The 23,887-nt window shown below is 41.4% G+C and overlaps 1 protein-coding gene across 1 annotated transcript; it reads left to right on the top strand.

The window, feature by feature from the left end:
* The first annotated feature begins 11,318 nt into the window (after positions 1–11,318).
* LOC141583871 (tripartite motif-containing protein 60-like) lies at positions 11,319–22,588 on the top strand. Its single transcript, XM_074395683.1, is given in 3 exon segments — positions 11,319–11,678; positions 21,273–22,536; positions 22,539–22,588. Coding segments are annotated over 3 exon segments (1,674 nt in total).
* Positions 22,589–23,887: the final 1,299 nt, after the last annotated feature.

The raw sequence follows: 23,887 nt of genomic DNA, 5'->3' as shown, positions 1-23,887 counted from the left end.
AGGAAAATAAGTGAATTGATGGAACTGAAAAACACAATACGAGAACTATGTGAAGTATGCACAAGTTTTAACAGCCGAATTGATCAAGCAGAAGAAAGGATATCAGAGGTCGAAGACCAACTCAATGAAATAAAACAAGAAGACAAGATTAGAGAATAAAGGATAAAAAGGAATGAGCAAAGTCTCCAAGAAATATGGGACTATGTGAAAAGACCTAATCTACGCTTGATAGGTGTACCTGAATGTGACGAAGAGAATGAATCCAAGCTGGATAATATGCTTCAGGATATTATTCAGGAAAATTTTCCCAGCCTAGTAAGGCAGGATAATATTCAACTCCAGGTAATACAGAGAACACCGCAAAGATAGTCCTCAAGAAGAGCAACTCCAAGGCACATAATCGTCAGATTCACCAGGGTTGAAATGAAGGAGAAAATACTAAGGGCAGCCAGAGAGAAAGGTCAGGTTACCCACAAAGGGAAGCCTATCAGACTTACAGCAGATCTCTCAGCAGAAACCCTACAAGCCAGAAGAGAGTGGGGACCAATATTCAACATCCTTAAAGAATAGAACTTTCAACCAAGAATTTCACATCCAGCCAAACTAAGCTTCATAAGTGAAGGAAAAATAAAGTTTTTTGTGAACAAGCAAGCACTCAGAGGATTCATCACCACCAGGCCTGCTTTACAAGAGCTTCTGAAAGAACCACTACACATAGAAAGGAACAAACAGTATCAGCCTTTCTAAAAAATACCAAAAAGTAAAGAACATTAATATAATGAAGAATTTACATCAACTAATGGGCAAAATAGCCAGCTAATATTAAATGACAGTATTAAACGCACATATATCATTATGAATTCTAAATTTAAATTGACTAAATTCCTCAATTCAAAGACAGGCAATTTGGACAAAAAACTAAAACTGTATGCTGCATCCAGACCCATCTCACATTCAAGGATACACAAAGACTCAAAACAAGGGATGGAGAGAGACTTACCAACCAACCAGAGAGCAAAAACAAATAAATAAAAAGCAGAAGTTACCATTTTTGCCTCTGATAAAATAGTATTTAAAGCAACAAAGATCAAAAGAAGCAAAGAGGGACATTATATAATGATAAAAGAATCAATGCAACAACAAGAAGAGTTAAAGGTCCTAAATATACACGCACCCAATACAGGAATACCCAGACATACAAGACTTATAAAGAGATTTAGACTCCCACACAATAATAGTGGGAGACTTCAACATTAATATTACACAGATCAATGAGACAGAAAATTAACAATGATATCCAGGACTGGAACTCAGATCTGGAACAAGTAAACGTAATTAACATTTATAGAACTCTCCACTTTACACAAAATATACACTCTTATCAGTACCACATCATATCAACTTAGAAGTTTAAACGAAATGTTGGTTGGCTTCTTGTTTGTTACTCTCTTCCCTCATTTTCTTTCATGTCTCCATTATTAAGGACAATGATAGGCATACCCATATTTAGGCTGCATTCTAGCCCGGGCAACAAAGCAATACCCCCATTCTCTCTCCCTCTTCCTCTTTGTCTTTCTTCCTCTTCTTTAAAAATAAATAAATAAATAAATAAAATACAGAAGTTAGCTGGGTGTTGTGGTGGGAGCCTATAGTCCCAGCTATTTGGGAGGCTGAGGCAGGAGAATCGCTTAAGCCCAAGAGAGGGAGGCTGCAGTGAGCTGAGACTGTGCCACTGTACTCAGCAAAGCAGCAAAGTGAGACTCTATCGCAAAATAAATAAATAAATAAATAAATAAATAAATAAATAAATAAATGCCCTGTGTCTTCCTCTCCCTTCTTCATCCTTCACAAAAGTCTCTCCACAGTCTTCTTCTTCTTTTTGTTTTGTTTTGTTTTGTTTTGTTTTTGTTTTTTGAGACAGAGTTTCACTCTTGTTACCCAGGCTGGAGTGCAATGGCACAATCTCGGCTCACCGCATCCTCCGCCACCTGAGTTCAAGCAATTCTCCTGCCTCAGCCTCCTGAGTAGCTGGGGCTGCAGGCAGGCACCACCATGCCCAGCTAATTTTTTGTATTTTTAGTAGAGACGGGGTTTCACCCTGTTGACCAGGCTGGTCTCGATCTCTCGACCTCATCATCCACCCGCCTCGGCCTCCCAAAGTGCTGGGATAACAGGCGTGAGCCACAGCGCCCTGCCCTCCACAGTCTTTTTAATCCCATTTCATCTGACTTTCAGGTCTGACTCCTCTGGGGCCACACAAATCTCTCAAGTTCAGTTGAAATCTATTAGTGGCAAGAACAAGGCCAGGCATTTTGGTTTCCGGTTCTCATATTTGGGGTCACTGATCAGAAGCACAGCTGGCCCTTCCCCCTCACTGCCAACTACTGTATTCTCCTCCGACCTCACCTATATTATCCGCTCCACTGGCCAGGTGTCTGCAAAGGAAATTTCCTAAGCACTTCCTCAATGCAGCGTCCTTTCCCACCCCAGTTAGGGGAGTTCTCCAATTTTCATCCTCATAGACTGTGATGGGAAGTCCTCCCAGTGTCACTCCATTTGCAGCCTGAGCCTCCGACGTCTCTCCCAAACCCTAAGCCCACCCAAGGTGTCTGCTCCTTCCCTGAGTCCCTGCTCACCTGCACTTGTTGTTCGAGGGGTGCTCTCCTGACGCCAAATCTCCACTTGGGTCCAGGCTCTGTGAGCGCTCCGGAGCTGCCTTTAAATGTCCAGATGGGTGGGGTGGTTCCCTCAGCACCACTGCCGACTAAGAATGGCTGCTCCTGTCTTCGCAGGTCAGTCGTGTCCTTCTTGGTCCAGGTCAGAACAGGCAACACAGCACAGCCTCTCTGTTCACCTGAGAGTTCTGAATCTGGCGCCTTCAGGGCTTATAAACCTGTGGAGAGTTTTCTTTCTGTTTCCTTATTGGACAGAATGCGGATGAAATTAGCCTTTGGCCAATGACATGCTCCGATGGACATTTTCCACCTTCTTCTCTGATTGCATTTTAAGCCTGGAACGTGGGGTGGGTGGGGAGAACAGGAGGACATTAAAAGTGGAAGATTGGATTTATCTGTCTCTCACTGGTCCGTTGAAACTCCTCTCACTTGGCCGGGCGTGGTGGCTCAGCCTGTAATCCCAGCACTTTGGGAGGCCGAGGCGGGTGGATCACGAGGTCGAGAGATCGAGACCATCCTGGTCAACATAGTGAAACCCCGTCTCTACTAAAAATACAAAAAATTAGCTGGGCATGGTGGCTCGTGCCTGTAATCCCAGCTACTGAGGAGGCTGAGGCAGGAGAATTGCCTGAACCCAGGAGGCGGGGGTTGCGGTGAGCCGAGATCGTGCCATTGCACTCCAGCCTGGGTAACAAGAGCGAAACTCCGTCTCAAAAAAAAAAAAAGAAACTCCTCTAACTTAATCAGTGATTAGGTTCTGGGTTAATTAAATATTGGTAATATTTGTTGGCTAGCGTTGACCTTTTCCTTCTCAGCCAGTTTTAATTTTTTTGTTCCTTGAAGGCTGTGCTTCCAGAGTCAGTCCTTGCCTTTGTTTTCTGGATTCCCAAACTCATTCCAGAGTTTTCCGCATCCACAGGCTCAGACATGGAAGACAGACTGCTGGCGGAAATACCTATTCTTATTTATTTATTTGTTGAGACGGAGTCTTGCTCTGTTGCAAGGCCGGAATGCAATGGCATGATCTTCGCTAACCGCAACCTCCACCTCCTGGATTCAGGCAATTTTCCTTCATCAGCCTCCGAGTAGCTGGGACTATAGGCATGTGCTACTGTGCCCAGCTAATATTTTTATTTTCAGTAGAGATGGTATTTCACCATATTGGCCTGGATGTTCTCCGTTTTTGGACCTCATGATCCTCCTGTGGAGGAAGCGGTGAGCCGAGATGGCACCACTGCACTACAACATGGGCGCAGAGCAAGACTCGGTCTCAATAAATAAATACATACATAAGCAAATAAATAAACATTCAAAATTCTGGATGAAATTTTTAGGACCCAATTTTAAACATTCAACCATGTATTATGATTCTGGAATTGGATTCTGAAAACTGCTACCTCCTTATTTTCTTAGATAAGAGTGATCACAAATAATTGAGTACAAAAAAGTGACTGGAAATATTCTTAACAGCCTGATTGGGTAGGAGTCTCAGTTGTTCCTTTTGCTATATATGCGATGTTGGGTTTATTACCTACAAAGTGGGAATAAGGTTCTTACGTTACAGTATGTAATGTGGACTAACTTGTTAGGTGCTTGGCCTGCTACTGCCAGCTGCTCTTACTTTTCCACATGATGGACGCTAAGATACGTGCTTTATGCAAACACTTATTAGATTATGACCACCCCTTGAAATGGCAATTATTATCCCCACTATGCAAACAGGAAAACAGGCTGTGAATGTTTCTTTTTCTAAAATTTAAAATCTTTATTTTCTTTATTATACAGCCAAAGTGTTGAGATTACAGGCATGAGTCACCCATCTGGACTGTGAATTGTTGAGCAACATGTCTGAGGTTCAGAGCCACATTCTTTTTCACCAGGTTCCCAGAATGCCCCATCTCCATCTATGTCTTCAATTTTTTTTTGAGACAGAGTTTCACTCTCGTCACCCAGGGTGGAGTGCAAAGGTGCAATCTCGGCTCACTTCAACCTCTGCCTCCCAGGTTCAAGTGATTCTCCATCCTCGGCCTCCTGAGTAGCTGTGATTACAGGTGACTGACCGTGGTGGCTGGCTAATTTTTGTATTTTTAGTAGAGAATGGGTTTCACCATGTTGGCTAGTCTGGTCTCGAATTTCTGACCTCACGTGGTCCACCCATCTCAACCTCCCAAAGTGCTGGGATGACAGGCATAAGCCACTGCTCCTGACCCAGTGGATGCTGTTTAAATCAGTAGTAATGCCATAGGGGTTGGGGCTGGAAAAGGCCCCTTATAGGAACAGGGTCTCAGAGGGAACCTTAGCTCCACAGTGAGTTACCTTAAAGTCTGCCTCGTTTTGCACATAGTCCCTTTATTAAATGATACTGAAATCACCATATTTGAATGTGCTTTTCTGTTTAAACCCTGGCTGAACCCAAGGCAACAAAACACGGAAAGTCCTGCTTCTCCACCAACCTAGGGTGAGAGCGAGCATCTACTTTAACATATTATAGTTAATAGTTAATATTTATTTTATTTTTAATAGAGACAGAATCTCACTATATTGCCCAGGCAGATCTGGAACTCCTGTGCCCAAGTGATTCTGCCTTGTTGACCTCCTGAAGTGCTGGAATTACCGGTATGAATCACCACACCTGGCCATATCCTCTGTTTTTGAAATAAGTAAAATTAGTTCTTATGACATTTACAACTGCATAATAAATTGAAAAGAAATTGGTTTCCATAATGAAGTTGCTGTGAAAACATTATCGATTGGAAATATTTAAGAGAGGGGATTTGAAGCATTATGAGACCTAGAAACAAATATTAAATTATCAAGTACATACACACACACACACACACACACACACACACACACGCACGCACATTTTGTGGTGAGGAATAACATAGTTATTTAATGAAATGAGTAAAGGTTGTTCTGAAAATATTTAGTATCCTTTCAATCCTACATATTTAAAGTATTTCTACATAAATAGCAGCATATCTACTGTGAATATATATGGGAATTAATAATTCACTTTGGTGTAATCTATTGTTGTTCAGTCTTACCCGGATTCTGTCTCTGGAAATCTACATCCAACATTGCTATTGTCTATTATTATTATTATTATTATTATTATTATTATTATTTTTCAAATCTAACTTATTCTCAAGTCTTTATTTCCTATGAAAGGCATTGGTCTGCATGTTCTTTTCAAGTTCTAGAGACTAAAATTGTGCATTCATAGATGGTGAAGTTCAAGATAGAAGCAATATCTTTCCTGATACTTCATAACATTCTAGTCTATGTCATAACTCTGGAAATAATTTTGAGAGTAAATAAAAAGAATGAGTGCATTTCCCAGACTATCATACTTCCTCATTTTTGATATTTTGAAAATCTGTAGTCTCTCTTGGCATGTTACAATGAGGCTTATTTTGTTACACACTATTTTTATTATTGTCGTTTATGTCCTTTTGAGGTAAAATACTAATATTTTAATATGTATGCACATAAGTTTTATTTTGATGAATTTCATTTCAAAATAGAAATAAGGCCTAACAAAATAGATATTTGTTGTCTATAGTGCCTGTTGCCTCTGACAAGCTTAGAAATAATGAATCTATAGGAATGCAAACTCCACTAATTGTAAAACAAACATCATTGAGATGATTTTAAAGCTTTCAATTAAATTTGGTCATTCCTTCTTAAAAGCAATGAATGAGATGCATGTATACTGACATATAATAATCCCCAAGATAAAGCACTAGGTTAAAAAATGCCGTGGGGCCGGGCGCGGTGGCTCAAGCCTGTAATCCCAGCACTTTGGGAGGCCGAGGCGGGTGGATCACAAGGTCAAGAGATAGAGACCATCCTGGTCAACATGGTGAAACCCGGTCTCTACTAAAAAAAAAAAAAAAAAAAAAAAATAATACAAAACATTAGCTGGGCATGGTGGCTCGTGCCTGTAATCCCAGCTACTCAGGAGGCTGAGGCAGGAGAATTGCTTGAACCCAGGAGGCGGAGGTTGCAGTGAGCCGAGATCGCACCATTGCACTCCAGCCTGGGTAACAAGAGCGAAACTCCGTATGAAAAGAAAAAAAAAAATGCTGTGGTACACACAGTATGCTGTCATTTCTCCAAACATACAACACACACACACACACACACACACACACACACACATTTTTTTACTTGTGCATTAAATATTTCTGGAATTATATACAAATAACAGAAAATACTAATTCTGTACAGAAGATTTCATGAAAAAATAGGGTCCGGAGTGAAAGAGAGACTTGCTCTTCATTGTAAACGCATAAAATACAGTTGTGTGCTGCTGATTAAAGATCATTTTTACTCTCTCCCCTTAATGAACTACCATTTATATAGAGGAAGGCCAAAATTATAGATTCACAAGCCTACGAGTAAAGCCGTGGACCACGGACGAGTCTTCGGAGGGATTCTCAGCACAGTCAAATCTCCACAAAGTCTGAAAATCTACAGCCCCAGGCTCCACAAACTCTACATTCCCTTGAAACTCCATTCCTCCATAGAATTCTGCCTCAGATACCCTTGGTATCTGAGAGGAATGGGTCCCAGGACTCTCAAGATACCAGGTGGGTGGTGCTCAAGTCCTTTATACGTATGAAATAATGCTATATTTGCAAATAACCTATACATATCTTTCTGTAGAGTTGTTTTTTGTGTTTTTGTTGTTGTTGTTTTGCTTTTGGGTTTGTTTGTTTGTTTGTTTGTTTGTTTTTTAAGATGGAGTCTCACCCTGTTGCCCAGGCTGGAGTGCAGTGGCACAATACCAGTTCACTGTAACCTCCACCTCCCAGGTTCAAGCGATTCTCCTGCCTCAGCCTCCTGAGTAGCTGGGAATACAGGCATGTGCCACCAGCTAATTTTTGATATTTTTAGTAGAGACAAGGTTTCACCATGTCGACCAGGATGATCTCAAACTCTTGACCTTAGATGATCACCAGTCTCAGCCTCCCAAAGTGCTGAGATGACAGGCATGAGCCACCGTGCCCGCCCCTTTCTGTATAGTTTGTATCATCCCTCGATTACTTAGAATACATAATACAATTTAAATGCTGTGTAAATGGTTGTTGTGTTATGTTTTTGATTTTTATTTTTAATTTTTCTGGTGGAGTCTCACTCTGTCACCCAGTCTGGAGTGCAGTGGCGGGATCTCAGCTGACTACAACCTCCACCTCCTGGATTCAAGGGATTCTCCTGCCTCAGCCTCCCATGTAGCTGAGACTACAGGTGCCGGTCACCATGACCAGCTAATTTGTGTATTTTTAGTGAAGATGGGGATTCACCATGATGGCTAGGCTGGTCTCGAACTCCTAACCTTGTGATCCTCCCAACTCAGCCTCCCAAAGTGCTGGGATCAGAGACGTGAGCCATCATGCCCAGCTTTATTTTGTTTCTTTATTTCATTATTGTATTTGTTTGTTTGTTTCTTTTCCTGAAAATTTTTGATTTGCAGTTGGTTGAGTCCAAGAATGTGGAACCTGCAGATACAGAGTGCCAACTGTACTAAAGTCTCTTCCCTTTGACTGTCAGCTGCCTTGTGGTAGACAATGTCACATTATTTTTGTATCCTCAGCTGCTAGTACAATAGCTCACAAAGAGTGAGTATTCAATAAACACTGACCCAATGTACGATTAAATGAGCTCATAGGATAAACCAAAATAGAGGGAGATTTGGGATCACTCATGAGCACATAGGATTAGGAAAACCCATGGGCCACACACAAAGGAAGCTTCTGAGGGATTCTCAACATAGTCAAATCTCCAGAAGAGCTGTTACAAATCTTCAGGTCCAGGTTCCATGAGTCCCATATTTTCTTGCAACTCCCTTGTCTCATAGAATTCTGTGTCTTCATCCTTCTCTCCAACACTCTGTTTTTTCTTTTTCATTTTTTTTACAGTGATTTATTTTTCTTTACAGTGATGTAATTTGCACTGGTTCAACAACACTCTATCTGAAAGCACAGTTTACAATTACAACGGAGGGGCCGGGCTTGCTGGCTCAGGCCTGTAATCTAAGCACTTTGGAGGCCAAAGCGGGTAGATGACCTGAGTTCAGGATTTCAAGACCAGCCTGACCAACATTGTGAAATCTCGTCGTAAAAAAAAAAAAAAAAAAAAAAAAAAAAGAATTACAACAGAGGAATGAGAGTTTATTTCAGGAGCCTGTTCAGTTGCATAGCAGCCTTGTGGTATCAGAAAACACAGTGAGAACCACTGGCAGAAATAGATAGTCAAGGACAGGACCCTGGAAAACACCCACGTTTAAGAGGTAGTCAGAGAAAGAGCAATTTGAGTAACAGACTGTGGAAGAGCTTTAGAAAGAGGATGGGAACTGTTGAAAGAACTTGAATCTGGCCAAGCACAGTAGCTCACACCAGTAATCCAAGCACTTTGGGAGGACACGGCTGACGGATCACAAGTTTAAGGGATCAAGACCATCCTGGCCAACATGGTGGAAATACGTCTCTCTAAAAATACAAAAAATTTAGCTGGGTGTGGTGGCATGAACCTGTAGTCACACCTATTTGGGAGGCTGATGCAGGAGAATTGCTTGAACCCGGGAGATGGAGGTCTAGCACGGATGACAAGAGTTAAACTGTCTCAGAAAAAAAGAAAGAAAAGAAAAAAGAAACAATTCTGTCTCAAAACACTCCGGATATTCTCTTTTGATTGTGTGTCCTTCAACAGCACAGGAAATGAACAGCCATCGCTGGGATCAAGGGGTCCTTCTGCCTCAGCCTCTTAAAGTGCTGGAACTACAGGCCTGAGCCACTGTGCCGGGCTGTAAAAATTCTTAGAAAGCAGAATGATATATTGTATAAGACTGTTCTAAAAAGCTTCCTGATGAGAGGGGGTTATACTGTGATTTCCCTGTGTAGTCACTGAAAGAGATAGGATGTTGTAGCAGCACAGAGAAGGGACGTTGCAACCCTGTGGACCTGGCTGAGCTGCCCTGCTAAGCCTTCCTTTTCACTTTTGTGTATCGAAGACAATTCTTTTTACAAAACAGAATTCTTCAGATTCAATGGAATGTTTGACTAAGTCGAAAAATACAGGGTTTTTAATAAAGTACTCAGAAAGTGGTAGTTTTTAATGTAAAATGACAGGATTAAAAAATGCTGGAAATTAAGTTCACTGGAAGCAAGGTTATGCTCCTTGTCCTTCAAAAATATTATTATTATTATTTTTTTTTATCACAAATAGACATTTACTATTTAGTCTGAATGTTAGGCCGGGCACGGTGGCTCAAGCCTGTAATCCCAGCACTTTGGGAGGCCGAGGCGGGTGGATCACAAGGTCAAGAGATCGAGAACATCCCGGTCAACATGGCGAAACCCCGTCTCTACTAAAAATACAAAAAATTAGCTGGGCATGGTGGCGGGTGCCTGTAATCCCAGCTACTCAGGAGGCTGAGGCAGGAGAATTGCCTGAACCCAGGAGGCGGAGGTTGTGGTGAGCCGAGATTGCGCCATTGCACTCCAGCCTGGGTAACAAGAGTGAAACTCTGTCTCAAAAAAGAAAAATAACAATAGTCTGAATGTTGACCACAAAAAGTGAAATATTTCTGCTGATAAAGGAAGATTTTAAAAACCGCATGATAAATGAACACAAGGAGGAGGGACAGCTGTAGAACAACTGTGCTCTCATTTGTAGCTTAAAGAGGGAATGGACACAGGCCACCTCCACGCCATATCATCAGCTGGGAACGTCACAGTTTTTGACCTTTGACACGTGGGGACTGGAGGTGACTAGACTGGATGCCACTAGATTATTTTTCATGAACATGAGGTTTTCTAACTCTGTCATTTTGATTTTTCCAAAGGTTCCCGCAGATGGTGCTAGGCACTATTCGGTGGCTCAGTTCTGGAGAGAGGCATTTGCGTTCTTGATGAACAGAAAAGCCTCATCTCAAGTGAACAGACCGCTTCCACACGGAAGCATTCTTTATTTCTGTCTCTTTGCCCTGGCCTGCCAGATGCCCAGTTTTAGATATTGCGTCTATTTTCTCTGTGCTGTAGGATTCTAATGATTGATTAAGTGAATACTTCAAATTGCTTGAGTGGCTGACTAGAGGAAAGAGTTTTTAAAAGGTGAATGAATTTAATTAATTAATTAATTAATTAATTTTTAGACAGAGTGTCTCTGTCGCCCAGGCTTGACTGCAATGGCACATCTCCGCTTACAGCGATGTCCGCCTCCCGGGTTCAGGGGATTCTCCTGCCTCAGCCTCGAGAGTACCTGGGACTACCGGCTTCGGTCACCAAGCCCAGTTAGTTCTTATATTTTTGGTAGAGATGAGGTTTCTCCATTTTGGTCAAGCTGGTCTCATACTCCTGATCTCAGGTGATCCGTCGTCCCGCCCTCTCCCCTTCTCCCTCCCCGGCTTCCCCTGCCCCGCCTCGGCCTCCCAAAGTGCTGGGATTACAGGTGGGAGCCATGGCGCCCAGCCGTGATTGGATCGATTAATGAGAACATCCCAGAAGATCAGGGCTGAAGGTCAACATTCAGCAGCTGTTACCACCTGGGTGACAGCTGAAAGGGAAACTCCCTACAGGGTTTCACGGTGACCCTGGCCAGGTAGGGACCCAAACAGTGAACTGTGTCCAGTCTTCTGAGATGGCTGAGAAAACGCCTCTGTTCCCAGGGGAGGGAGGGGCCGTCCGCCCCAGGAGCCGCCTCGCGGACAGGAGCGCCCCCGCCACGCAGACAGGAGCGCCGCTCCCCGCCGGGAGCAGACCTTCCTGGGGCCCAGCGAGGCTCCTGAGCGCCCGGGAGAAGGGGAGCGCAGGTGGACTCCAAAAGGCGACAGCTCCAGCCCCGGCTGGGATTGGGGGAACCTGGCGAGGGGGCCTCCATCCCCACGGGCTCGGGATGGAGTCCTCCGAGTACCCCGGAAAATGGGAATGCAGTCAGAGTCGCGGTGGCCGAGAAGCTGCCTTTGAGTCCTCCACGGGGAGCTGGGATTGCTCCGCACAGGTGACCTGTGGGATTATAAGAGGGATGTTGACAGCGATAACATCTACATTAAAAACAACAACGACAGGCCTGGCGCGGTGGCTCACGCCTGTAATCCCAACACTTTGCGAAACGGAGGCGGGTGAATCAAGACGTCAAGAGACTGGAACCATCCTGGCCAACAGGGCGAAACCCGGTCTCCAAACAACAACAACAACAACAACAACAAACCACAAAGGTTTTAAGTAAGCATCTACTATATATGGTAAGGAACTAGAAAAAAGCAACTAAGCTCAAAGTTAGCAGAAGGGAGAAAATAACAGATTACAAGAGAAACAAATAAAATAGGAAATAGAAAAGGAATAGAGAAAAAAGAAACTAAGATTTGGTTTTTTGAAAAGATAAAATTGATGAAAACCCTTGACTAACGAAGAAAAAAGAAAGCATGCAAATAAATATAATAAGAAATAATAGACGATATTACAGCTGATGTCGATTACTCACATAATTTTATACGAGTTTCTTATAAACTATAAATAAAATGGATTATAAGAAACTCGTATAAAATTATACTCCAAGGAAACTGGACAAGCAAGAGGAAATAGGTAAGGTCCTACAAACATACACCTTACTGAGACAAAATCATAAAGAAATAGAAGGTCTGAACAGTTCTAAAACTAGGACAGAAATGAAATCCGTACTCAAAATTACCACCCCACAAAGACAGAAACAAGTCTTCACTGATGAATTTTGCCTAACATTTAAAGAATCATTAATTGCAATCTTTCTCAATCTTTTCTAATTTTTCTTTTTTCTTTTTTCTTTTTTTCATTGTTATGAAGGAGTCCCCTGAAACATGGTTTTATTTTTTAACTTTTTTTTTTAACCTCCACTTGTCAGCAGGAACCTTCTCAATCTTTTAAAAAATTTAAGAGAAGTCAGGCACAGTGGCTCACACCTGTACTCCCAGCACTTTGGGAGGCCGAGGCAGGTGGCTCATCAGGTCAGGAGTTTGAGACCAGTCTGGCCAGGATGGTAACATGCTTCTCTACTACAAATTTAAAAAAATTAGCTGGGTGCGGTGGCAGGTGCCTTTAGTCCCAGGTACAAGGGAGGCTGAGGCAGGAGAATTGCTTGAACCCGGGAGGCGGAGGTTGCAGTGAGCAAAGATTGTGCCTTTGCACTCCAGCCTGTGAGACAGAGCCAGGCTCCATAACAAAAAAAAAAAAAATTTTTTTTTTTTTAAATTGAAGAGAGGGCAACGCATTCAAACTCCTTTTATGAAGTCAGTGCTGCCTTTATAACAAATCAAGACAAAGGCATCAAAAAACAGGCCAATATTCCTGAAACATACACATGCAAAAATCCTCAACAAATTACTATGGAACCAAATCTAACACCGTATTCAAAGGACCATCTGCTGTGATTTAGTGGGATTTATTCCCAAGGTAATTCAACATATGACAACTCGTGTGATACATTGTTTTCATAGAGTAAAAAACTGAAGAAAAAAAAAAAAAAGATCATCTCAATGAATGAAGAATCACCATCTGACAAAATTCAACACACTTTTCATGGGAAATTGAAAACTTTTCTCTAAGACTCCAAGGAAGACAAGAATGCCCATTTACCACTGCTGTTCAGTATAGTACTGGAAGGTCTAATCAGTACAATTAAGCAAGACAAAAGTAGCAAAAGGCATGCAAATCAGAAAGAAAGTAGAAAAATTGTCCTCATTTGATGATTATATTATATATTAAAGAACTCTGAAGATATTTTAAGAAGTCTATTAGAACTAATAAATAAATTCAGTCATGTTGAGGGCACATTATCAACATACAAAAATTAGTAGCATTTCTATATACAACCAACTATCTGAAAAGAAAATTAGAAAAACAATTCCATTTATATAAGTATAAAAACAAATAAAATATTTAGAAATAAACTTAAGGAGGTGAAACATTTGTAAAATGAAAACTACAAAATATTGATTAAAAAATTTACACAAGGAACACAAAAAAGTGGGAAGACATTCCATCTTGATGGATTGGAAGAAATACTCTTGTTAAAATGTCCATACTAGGCCGGGCGCGGTGGCTCAAGCCTGTAATCCCAGCACTTCGGGAGGCCGAGACGGGTGGATCACAAGGTCAAGAGATCGAGACCATCCTGGTCAACATGGTGAAACCCCGTCTCTACTAAAAATACAAAAAATTAGCTGGGCATGGTGGTGCGTGCCTGTAATCCCAGCTACTCAGGAGGCTTAGGCAGGAGAATTGCCTGAACCCAGGAGGCGGAGGTTGCGGTGAGCCGAGATCGCGCCATTGCACTCCAGCCTGGGTAACGAGAGCGAAACTCAGTCTCAAAAAAAAGAAAAAAAAAAAAAAATGTCCATACTACCCAAAATAATCTACAGATTCAGTGCAATTTCTATCAAAATCCTAATAGCAGTTTTACAAAAATAGAAAAAACCCTCAAAATTTACATAGAACTAACCACAAAAACTGTAAATAACCAAGTCAGTCTTGAAACAGAAAAAAACAAAGCTGGAAGTATCACAATCCCAGATATGACAATATAAGACAAAACCACAGTAATCAAAACATTATGGGACTGGAATACAGGCAGACATGTTGATCAATAAAACATTATAGTCAACCTAGAAGAAATAAGTTCATGCACATATACTCAACTGATTTTTGACAAGGGTGTGGTGACTACATAATTGGGAAAGGTTTGTGTCTTCAATAAATGGTGTTGAGAAAACAGGATATCCGCATGCAAAAGCTTGAAATTGAGCCCTTGTCTTATACTACATACACATTTACTCACAATGGATTAAACACTTTAAATATAAGACCTAAGACTGTAAAACTCCAGTCCTCCAGAGAAGGCAAAGGTGAAAAGCTTCATGATATTGGTTTCGACAATAATTTTAATGATAAAAGCACAGGTAATGAGCCGGGCGCAGTGGCTCACGCCTGTAATCCCAGCACTTTGGGAGGCCGAGGTGGGTGGATCACGAGGTCAAGAGATTGAGACCATCCCGGTCAACATGGGGAAACCCCGTCTCTACTAAAAATACAAAAAATTAGCTGGGCATGGTGGCACATGCCTGTAATCCCAGCTACTCAGGAGGCTGAGGCAGGAGAATTGCCTGAACCCAGGAGGTGGAGGTTGCGGTGAGCCGAGATGGCGCCATTGCACTCCTGCCTGGGTAACAAGAGCGAAACTCCATCTCCGGGGGCGAGGGAGAAACACAGGCAATGAAAACACAAATAAACAACTGGGACTACCTGAAACTAAATCATTTCTACACAACAAAGGAAAAAACAGCACAGCGAAAATTCAATCTATGAATTCAAAGAAAATACTTGAAAACCATATGTCTTAAAAAGCGTGTAATATCCAAAATATGTATAAACACATTTCTAAAACTTGGTAGTTTAAGTAAAACAACAACCTAAAATCACAATTGCAAATGAGCAAAATATTTTAATAGACATTTTGACCAAACGAAAATATACGCATGACCAACAGGCATATGAAAGAAGCTAAAAATCACTAATCATCAGGAACAGGCGTATCAAAACAATGTCAGATAATACCTCACACTTGTCAGGATGGCTACTATCAAATAAAAAACATAAAACAACAAGTGTTGGTAATAATATGAAAACATTTTAATCCTTGCACACTTTCAATGGGGAAGAAAAATGGTCCAGCTGCTATCAATTACCATATAATCTAGCAATCTCATTTCTGAATATGTATTCAAAGGAATTAAATTTATGATTTTTTTTTTTTTTTTTTTTTTTGAGACGGAGTTTCGAAACTTCTTGTTACCCAGGCTGGAGTGCAATGGCACGATCTCGGCTCACCGCAACCTCCGCCTCCTGGGTTCAGGCAATTCTCCTGCCTCAGCCTCCTGAGTAGCTGGGATTATAGGCACGCGCCACCATGCCCAGCTAATTTTTTGTATTTTTAGTAGAGATGGGGTTTCACCGTGTTGACCAGGATGGTATCAATCTCCTGACCTCGTGATCCACCCGCCTCAGCCTCCCAAAGTGCTGCGATTACAGGCTTGAGCCACCGTACCCGGCTAAATGTATGATCTTGAAGAGATATTAGGACTCTCATGTGTATTGCAACACGGCACAGTACCTAAGATGTACGAACAATCTAATTTTCCATTGAAGATGAATGGATAAAGAAAATGTGACAGATCCAGCCTTAAAATAGAAGAAAACTGTGAAATATGTGAGAACATGGAGGAACCTTAAGGTCATTACAATAAGAGCAATAAAGGCAGTCACAGAAAAAAGAAATACTGTACGTTTCCACTCGTATGGGATGTCTAAAAGAGTTAAATTCATAAAATCTGAGGGGAATGGTGTTTGCCAAGGGTTGGGAGTAGTAGAAATGGAAAGTTACGAATCAAGAAGCATTCCATTTTAGATAAACAAGATAAGTAATCTCTACAGACCTGCTGTAGAACATTGTACTTATGAGCAAGTATAGGATATTATACACTTGAAGCCTAGTTGAGTGGGTAGGTCTCATGATAAGTGTTGTTATGAAAAATGTAATTTAAAAATGCGTATGTGTCACATTTCACCATAATATTACATACAATAGTAAAAAACTTGTAAATTTTTTTAACAGTCCAACAACTGAAGTAATTCACTGTACATCCACACTTAGAATATTACACAAACTGTATAATCTCTTCTGCACACTCTCAGACTAGCATTGTAGAGAACAAAATCTTTCTTTTTTTTTTTTTTGAGACAGAATCTCCCTCTGTTGCCCTGGCTGGAGTGAAGTGGTGTGATCTTGGCTCACTGCAACCTCTGCCTCTCAGGTTCAAGCAATTCTCCCACCTCAGCCTCCTGAGTAGCTGGAATTACAGGTGCTTGCCACCACGACTGGCTAATTTTTGTATTTTTATTAGAGACAGGGTCTCACCATGTTGGTCAGGCTGCTCTCAAACTCCTGCCCTCAGGTGATCCATCTGCCTTGACTTCCCAAAGTGCTGGGATTATAGGCCTGAGCCTCCACACCCAACTGAAGCAAAATCTTTCTAATCACCACTACAAGTTCAGGAGGTCCTCAAGACCACCTTCAGTTTAATAATTCACGATAAAAGCTTACAAAATTCTGCAAACTTGATATATCATGATTTAAGTTGTTTTGGCTACCATAACAAGACACCATCATTGGGTGGCCTAAAAACAGACATTTGTTTCTCCATATTATGGACACTAGGAAGTCCAAGATCAATGTGCCAGCAAGATAGGTTTCACTCTGATGCCTTTTCTCTCTTACTTGTGTGCACAGAAAGAGCTCAGGTCTCTCTTCCTCTTCTGATAAGGCCACTAATCCCATCATGGGGACCCCACCCTCATGAACTCATCTAAACCTAACAACCTCCACAAAGGCACCACCTTCATATTTTTTCACTGTGCAAAATATAAAGGTGGCACCATTGAGAAGTCATTAAGTTCAGATTAGGGCTTAAACACATGAATTTTGTATTTAAGAATGTAAAGATAATTTGAATTTAAGAAAATATAGAATGAAAAAAAATTTTTTTAAATGTAAGAATGTAAGCCCTAAGAATGAGGCCTTAAACGTATGAATTTTCAAAAATACATTATTTTGGGGTGACACATTATTTGGTGCCTGTCACCATGCCTGGCTAATTTTTGTATTTTTAGTAGAGATGGGATTTCACCATAACAACTCATGAATACAGTTTAATAGAAGAAAAGAACACATTGAAATAAGCAACAGGGAAGAATTCTTGGAAGATACAGAAATAGGAAAACCAAGAATCATTTTTCCCTACTTAGACATCAGTTGCACTAACAAAATCTCACTGATAAAACTGTTTTGGAACTCCGGAGTATTGTGTGTGTGTGTGTGTGTGTGTGTGTGTGTGTGTGTGTGTGAGACGGGGGCTCCCTCTGTCACCCAGATTGAGTGCAGTGACCCTATCTCAGCTAATTGCTACCTCCACTTACCAGGTTCAAGCAATTCTCCTGCCTCAGCCTGCAGAGTAGCTGGTTTTACAGGCATGCACCACCACACCCAACTAATTTTTGTTTGTATTTTCAGTAGAAACATGATTTCATCATGTTGACCAGACTGTCTTGAACACCTGACCTTGTGATCCTCCAGCTTCAGCCTCCCGAAGTGCTGGGATTACAGGCATGAGACTCCACGCCTGGTCTTTGCAGTCTTTTTAAGGCTTGCAAATTCCAGGGGAAGTCTTGGAGGATAAATTGCCATTAAAGTCAGTCAATTTTAGCTTTTATCTTAGCATCAGCTATGCATGGAAATAATGAGAAAAAAAAAAAAAAAACGCTACACAGCCTTTAGAAAACAAACAGTAAAATGACAAAAGTAAATCCCCTCTTATCAGTTATTATTTTAAATGTAAATGGCTTACATTCTTTCTCCAAAGGCAGATTGGCAGAATGGTTAAAGAGTGAAGGACTGAGGTACAAATTCATTGACGTCAACAAGCAATAGGCATGTTGGGAGCAGTGGCTCATGTCTGTAATCCCAGCACTTTAGGAGGCCGAGGCAGGCAGATCACCTGCAGTCCAGAGTTCAAGACCAGCCTGGACAACATGGCGAAAACCCATCTCCACAAAATATACAAAAATTAATTGGGTGTGGTGGTGTATACCTGTTGTCCCAGCTACTCAGGAGGCTGAAGCAGGAGAATCACTTGAACCCAGGAGGTAGAGACTGCAGTGAACCAAGATCCTGCAACTGGGCAACAGAACAAGGCTCTACCTCATGAAAAGAAAAAAAGAACCAGTAAAGCCATTGGCAAATCTTGAATGTGGGGTAGTCTAGGACATAGGTGGAGACAGAGAACATTTTTCTAGATTGAAAAAGATTTAAAAGAACTAATAAGCAAATGCAATTCACGGCTCTTGTTTGGTTTCAGATGACAAGAGATCTAGCAGAAAGTTCCTTTGGCCGGCCGGGCACGGTGGCTCATGCCTGTAATCCTAGCACTTTGGGAGGCCGAGGTGGGTGGATCACCTGAGGTCAGGAGTTCAAGACCAGCCTGGCTATATATATATATATATATATATATATATATATATATATATATATATCTAGAGAGAGAGAGAGAGAGAGAGACAGAGAGAGACAGAGAGACAGAGAGACAGAGAGAGAGCAGAGTTTCACCCTTGTTGCCCAGGCTAGAGTGCAATGGCATGATCTTAGCTCACTAAACCTCTGACTCCTAGGTTCAAGTGATTCTCCTGCCTCAGTGTCTCGGGTAGCTGGGATTACAGGCATGCACCACCACACTGGGCTAATTTTGTATTTTTAGTGGAGATGGAGTTTCTCCATGTTAGTCAGGCTGGGTTAGGTAGCTTGCAAGGTTTGATGGAGGAATCTGACTTGCTTAAAATCAAGTACCTGTAGGTGTCTTGAAAGCAAACCAGGAAGTCTTGATCCCTCACTTTTATTTTGAAAGCGTCAGACCTAAAGAAAGTTTGAAAGGGTGGGTATCCTTATACATTTTCCCTGGATTCACCCCATTGTTAACTGTTTGTTACATTCATGTTTTCTCTGCTTATTTATGTTTTTGTTTGTTTGAGACATAGTCTCTCTGTGTCACCCAGGCTGGAGTGCAATGGTGTCATCTCAGCCCACTGCAACCTCCACCTCCCAGGTTCAAGCAATTCTCCTGCCTCAGCCTCCTGGGTAGCTGGAATTACAGGCATGCACCACCACACCTGGCTAACTTTTTATTTTTAGTGGAGACGGGGTATCTCTGTTTGTCAGGCTGATCTCAAACACCCGACCTCAGGTGATCTGCCCACCTTGGCCTTAAAAAGTGCTGGGATTAAAGGTGTGAGCTACCATGCTTGGCTATATATTTTGTTAAATTGTGGAAATTTCTGAAAGTTTCAGATTTCCAGATGGCTTCCTGCTGTGTATTAATATGTATCTCCTAACAATGAAGCCATTTATTTATTTATTTATTTTTTGAGATGGAGAGTCGCTCTTGTTACCCAGGCTGGAGTGCAACGGCGCGATCTCGGCTCACCGCAACCTCTGCCTCCTGGGTTCAGGCAATTCTCCTGCCTCAGCCTCCTGAGTAGCTGGGATTACAGGCACGCACCACCATGCCCAGCTAATTTTTTATATTTTTAGTAGAGACGGGGTTTCACCATGTTGACCAGGATGGTCTCGATCTCTTGACCTCATGATCCACCCGCCTCGGCCTCCCAAAGTGCTGGGATTACAGGCTTGAGCCACCGCGCCCGGCGAAGCCATTTATTTTTTACTATAATTTTATTGTACCTAATTTAACACTGGTAGAACATTATGTGAGATGGAGTCCATACTAAGATTCTTACATTTATTTCTTCCCAATTCTCTCTTTATCTTTCTTTCCTTCCTTCTTTCTTTATTTCTTTCTTTCTCTTCTTTCTTTCTTTCTTTTTTTTAATATATGGTTTCATTCTAGTGCCCACGGTTTAGTGTTGTCCTACAATCTCGGCTCACTGCAACCTGTATCTCCGAGGGTCCAGCGAAGTGATTCTCCTGTCTCAGCCTCTCAGGCAGCTGGGATTACATGCACATGCCACCTTGCCCAGCTAATGTTTTGTATTTTTAGTAGAGATGGAGTTTCACCATGTTGATCAAGCTGGTCTTGAACCCCTGGCTGCAAGGGAGTCATACATCTTGGCCCCTCAGTGTTGTGATTCCAGGTGTTAGCCACCATTCCGGGCCTGTTTCCAGCATTTTTTTAGTTCTTTGTTGTTGTTGCTGTTAAATTTCAAGATTTCAGATCCAATCAGATATCACATGTTGTATTTTTCACGTTTCTTTCCTCTCCTTAAATCTGGAAATCTTTTTTATGATTGTTTTTCGTATAATTGACAATTTTATAGAATACATACCAGTTGTCTAGTAGGATTGCTCCACAATCTGAATTAATTTTCTCATGGTTAGCTTGAAAGTCAATATTTTTGGAAAGACTATGATATGAGCAATGCTGTAAAGTTGCCATTGCATTCTACCAAGAAGCACGTAAGTTTGTTCCACATTTTTAACATTGTGTGTGTGTGTGTGTGTGTGTGTGTGTGTGTGTGTAAGTAATGTATGGTGCGAATCTCTGCGATATTAATATCTTGTTTTTCCAAGAACATCCACCCAGTGATTTCAGCATTCTTTGATGATTCCTGTGTGAATGTTTAATACATTTGTGATTATGTAATCAGATTTGTAATGTTTTGTCTTTTCTCACTCATAGGGAGGATTCCTTATCTTAGACCTGAGTCTACTTTCTTGAGGAAAACTTGACTTTATTTCATTAAGAGGGAAGAGCAGCAACCCAGCTAATACGTTGAAATGTACAATAGGCCGCAGGCTGTGAAGTATTCATGGCCGTAGACTCTGAAGCTAAGGAGCTGAGAAGTTTCTAGAAGCTGCCATCTACATGCCAAAGCAGTAAAACTGAAAGCCAATTCAAATTTCAAAGTCTGGGGGAAGATATGTACTGCTTACTGGGACTTAAGTCTAGAGAGCTAGGCCTTATTAAAATAATTACTTTACCTACCATCTTTGTTCAAGGCTCAATGGCTGACCTTCAAGCAGTGGCTAGCTGTCCCGTCTGTCTGGATTACTTGCTTTCCCTGCCCTTTTTGCCACTTTTGCTGTCCCGAAAGGAAATTGACAAGCAATCCTCAACTGGGTCATTTGACTGAAATTGCTAAGCAACTCCAGATAAGAAGCAAGAGAAAGCGGCAGGAAGAGAAGCATGTATGTAAGAAGCATAATCAGGTTTTGACCTTTTTCTGTCGGGAAGACCTAGAGCTTTTATGTCCAAGGTGCCGTTTCTCCACTGATCACCAGCTTCACTGTGTTCGGCCCAGAAAGAAGGCTGCCTCCCATCACAGGAAAAAATTGGAGGAATACAATGCTCCATGGAAGGAGGGAGTGGAACTAACTGAAAAAATCATAACTGTACAAACCAGAAAATCGTTAGAACTGAAGAAAAAGGTAAAACATAAGGAAGAAGAAGTCAGGTCTGAATTTGAGCAACTTAGGTTATTTCTCCAAAAGGAGCAAGAGACTGTTCTTGGGCAATTACAAGCTGAAGAGACGGATATTTTAGCACAACTAAATGAAAGCCTAAGAAAATTCTCAGATCATACCTCCTCATTAAAATATCTACTAAAGGAGATAGAGAGCACATATGTAAAGCCAGGACTGGAATTACTGGCAAATGTTAAGGATATCTATCACAGGTACAAAAATTTCAAATTCCCTGAACCTTTTCCATTCAGATTAAAAGAATACGGTTACCGTCTGCCTCCACAATATTCTGGCCTATACAAAATTATCAAGCGATTTCAAGTAGATGTAATTCTAGATCCTGAAACAGCACATCATAAACTTATAGTCTCAGCAGATAGGAAAACTGTGCGCTATGGAAATACAGTGCAAATCTTACCTTCAAACCCAAGAAGATTTTATCGCCTCCCAGCTGTTGTGGGTTCTAAGGGCTATAGTAGTGGCCGGCAGTACTGGGAAGTAGAAGTGAAAGACAAGCCTGAATGGATCCTTGGTGTCTGTGATGACTCTCTTCCCAGAAGGAGGAAGCGCTCACCAACATTAGTACAGAATGGATTGTGGGGAATTCGGCGATCTGGTCGGGATAATTATATTGTATTGGGTCATGAGGAAATTAATCCGCTGCCAAAAGTAGCACCTAGTAAGATTGGCATTTTTTTAGACTATGAAATGAGTGAGATTTCCTTTTATAATGTGAATGATAGCTCTCTACTGTATACTTTTAATGATGATTTTACAGGGCCACTTTGGCCTTATTTTTATGAATGGACTCAAAACCTCTTAAAATTTCTAGAGTAAAAGATTGTGAATAAATAGCTGTTTGAAAACTGTCATTTTTTTTACACCTAGCAAACATGATAGAGCCAGTGAATCTAGTTTTGCTAATTCTGTATTTTCTGCTATTTTTCCCACCAAAGAAACCGCAGAATTGTTTATATGTCAGTTTCAGCACTAAAAAAATGTGATGATAGGACCTACTTAATAACAAATTATGGGTCAAAGACAAACTACTTTAGAAATCCTGAAATAAAATACTAAAAATATATACTAAAGAAATGTATTATGTAAAAAAAATTATTACTCCAGTTATTGCCAATAGAAGCCCTATAATGTTTCTTCAGTATTGCTTATTTTTTTTCCTTTAAGAATGATTAAGTCTTTATTAATGATTGTGTCGTCCAGGCTGTAGTGCAATGGCGCAATCTCAGCTCACTGCAACCTCTGCCTCCTGGGTTCCAGCGAGTCTCCTGTCTCAGCCTCCTGAGTAGCTGGGATTACAGGCACGCACCACCACACCTGGCTAATTTTTGTATTTTTAGTAGAGTTGTGGTTTCACCATGTTGATCAGGCTGGTCTTCAACTCCTGACATTGTGATATGCCTGCCTCAGCCTCCCAAAGTGCTGGGATTAGAGGTGTAAGCCACTGCACCTGACCAACTTTTTTTTTTAAATAATTTTTTTTTTTTTTTTTGAGCTGGAGTTTTGCTCTTGTTACCCAGGCTGGAGTGCAATGGCACGATCTCGGCTCACCGCAACCTCCGCCTCCTGGGTTCAGGCAATTCTCCTGCTTCAGCCTCCTGAGTAGCTGGGATTACAGGCATGCGCCACCATGCCCAGCTGATTTTTTGTATTTTTAGTAGAGATGGGGTTTCACCATGTTGACCACGTTGGTCTCGATCTCTTGACTTCGTGATACACCCTCCTCAGCCTCCCAAAGTGCTGGGATTACAGGCTTTAGCCACCGAGCCTGGCTAATTAATTTTTTTTTTAATTTCTATTTTGCCCAGGCTGGTCTTGAACGTGTGACCTCAAGCATTTCTCATGCCTCAGCCTCCTAAAGCACTGGGATTACCAGCATGAACCTCAATGCCCAATGCCACTTTTCCCTTTCATCTGTCTACCTCAATATTTCTAAGTACCTATTTTTTATTCAGTATGTCTTTGTCAGGACTACCTTAGTTTTCTAGAAAATGAAATGGTAGCTCATGCCCTTAATCCTAGCACTTGGGAGGGTGAAGTGGGCGGATCACCTGAGATCAGGAGGTTGAAACCAGACTGGCCAAAATGGTAAAACCCCATCTCTACTAAAAATACAAACACATTAGCCGTGC

This window comes from Saimiri boliviensis, chromosome 3, assembly GCF_048565385.1.
Source record: "Saimiri boliviensis isolate mSaiBol1 chromosome 3, mSaiBol1.pri, whole genome shotgun sequence".
In the NCBI taxonomy this organism is placed as follows: domain Eukaryota; kingdom Metazoa; phylum Chordata; class Mammalia; order Primates; family Cebidae; genus Saimiri; species Saimiri boliviensis.
This window is presented reverse-complemented; position numbering and strand designations above follow the sequence as displayed.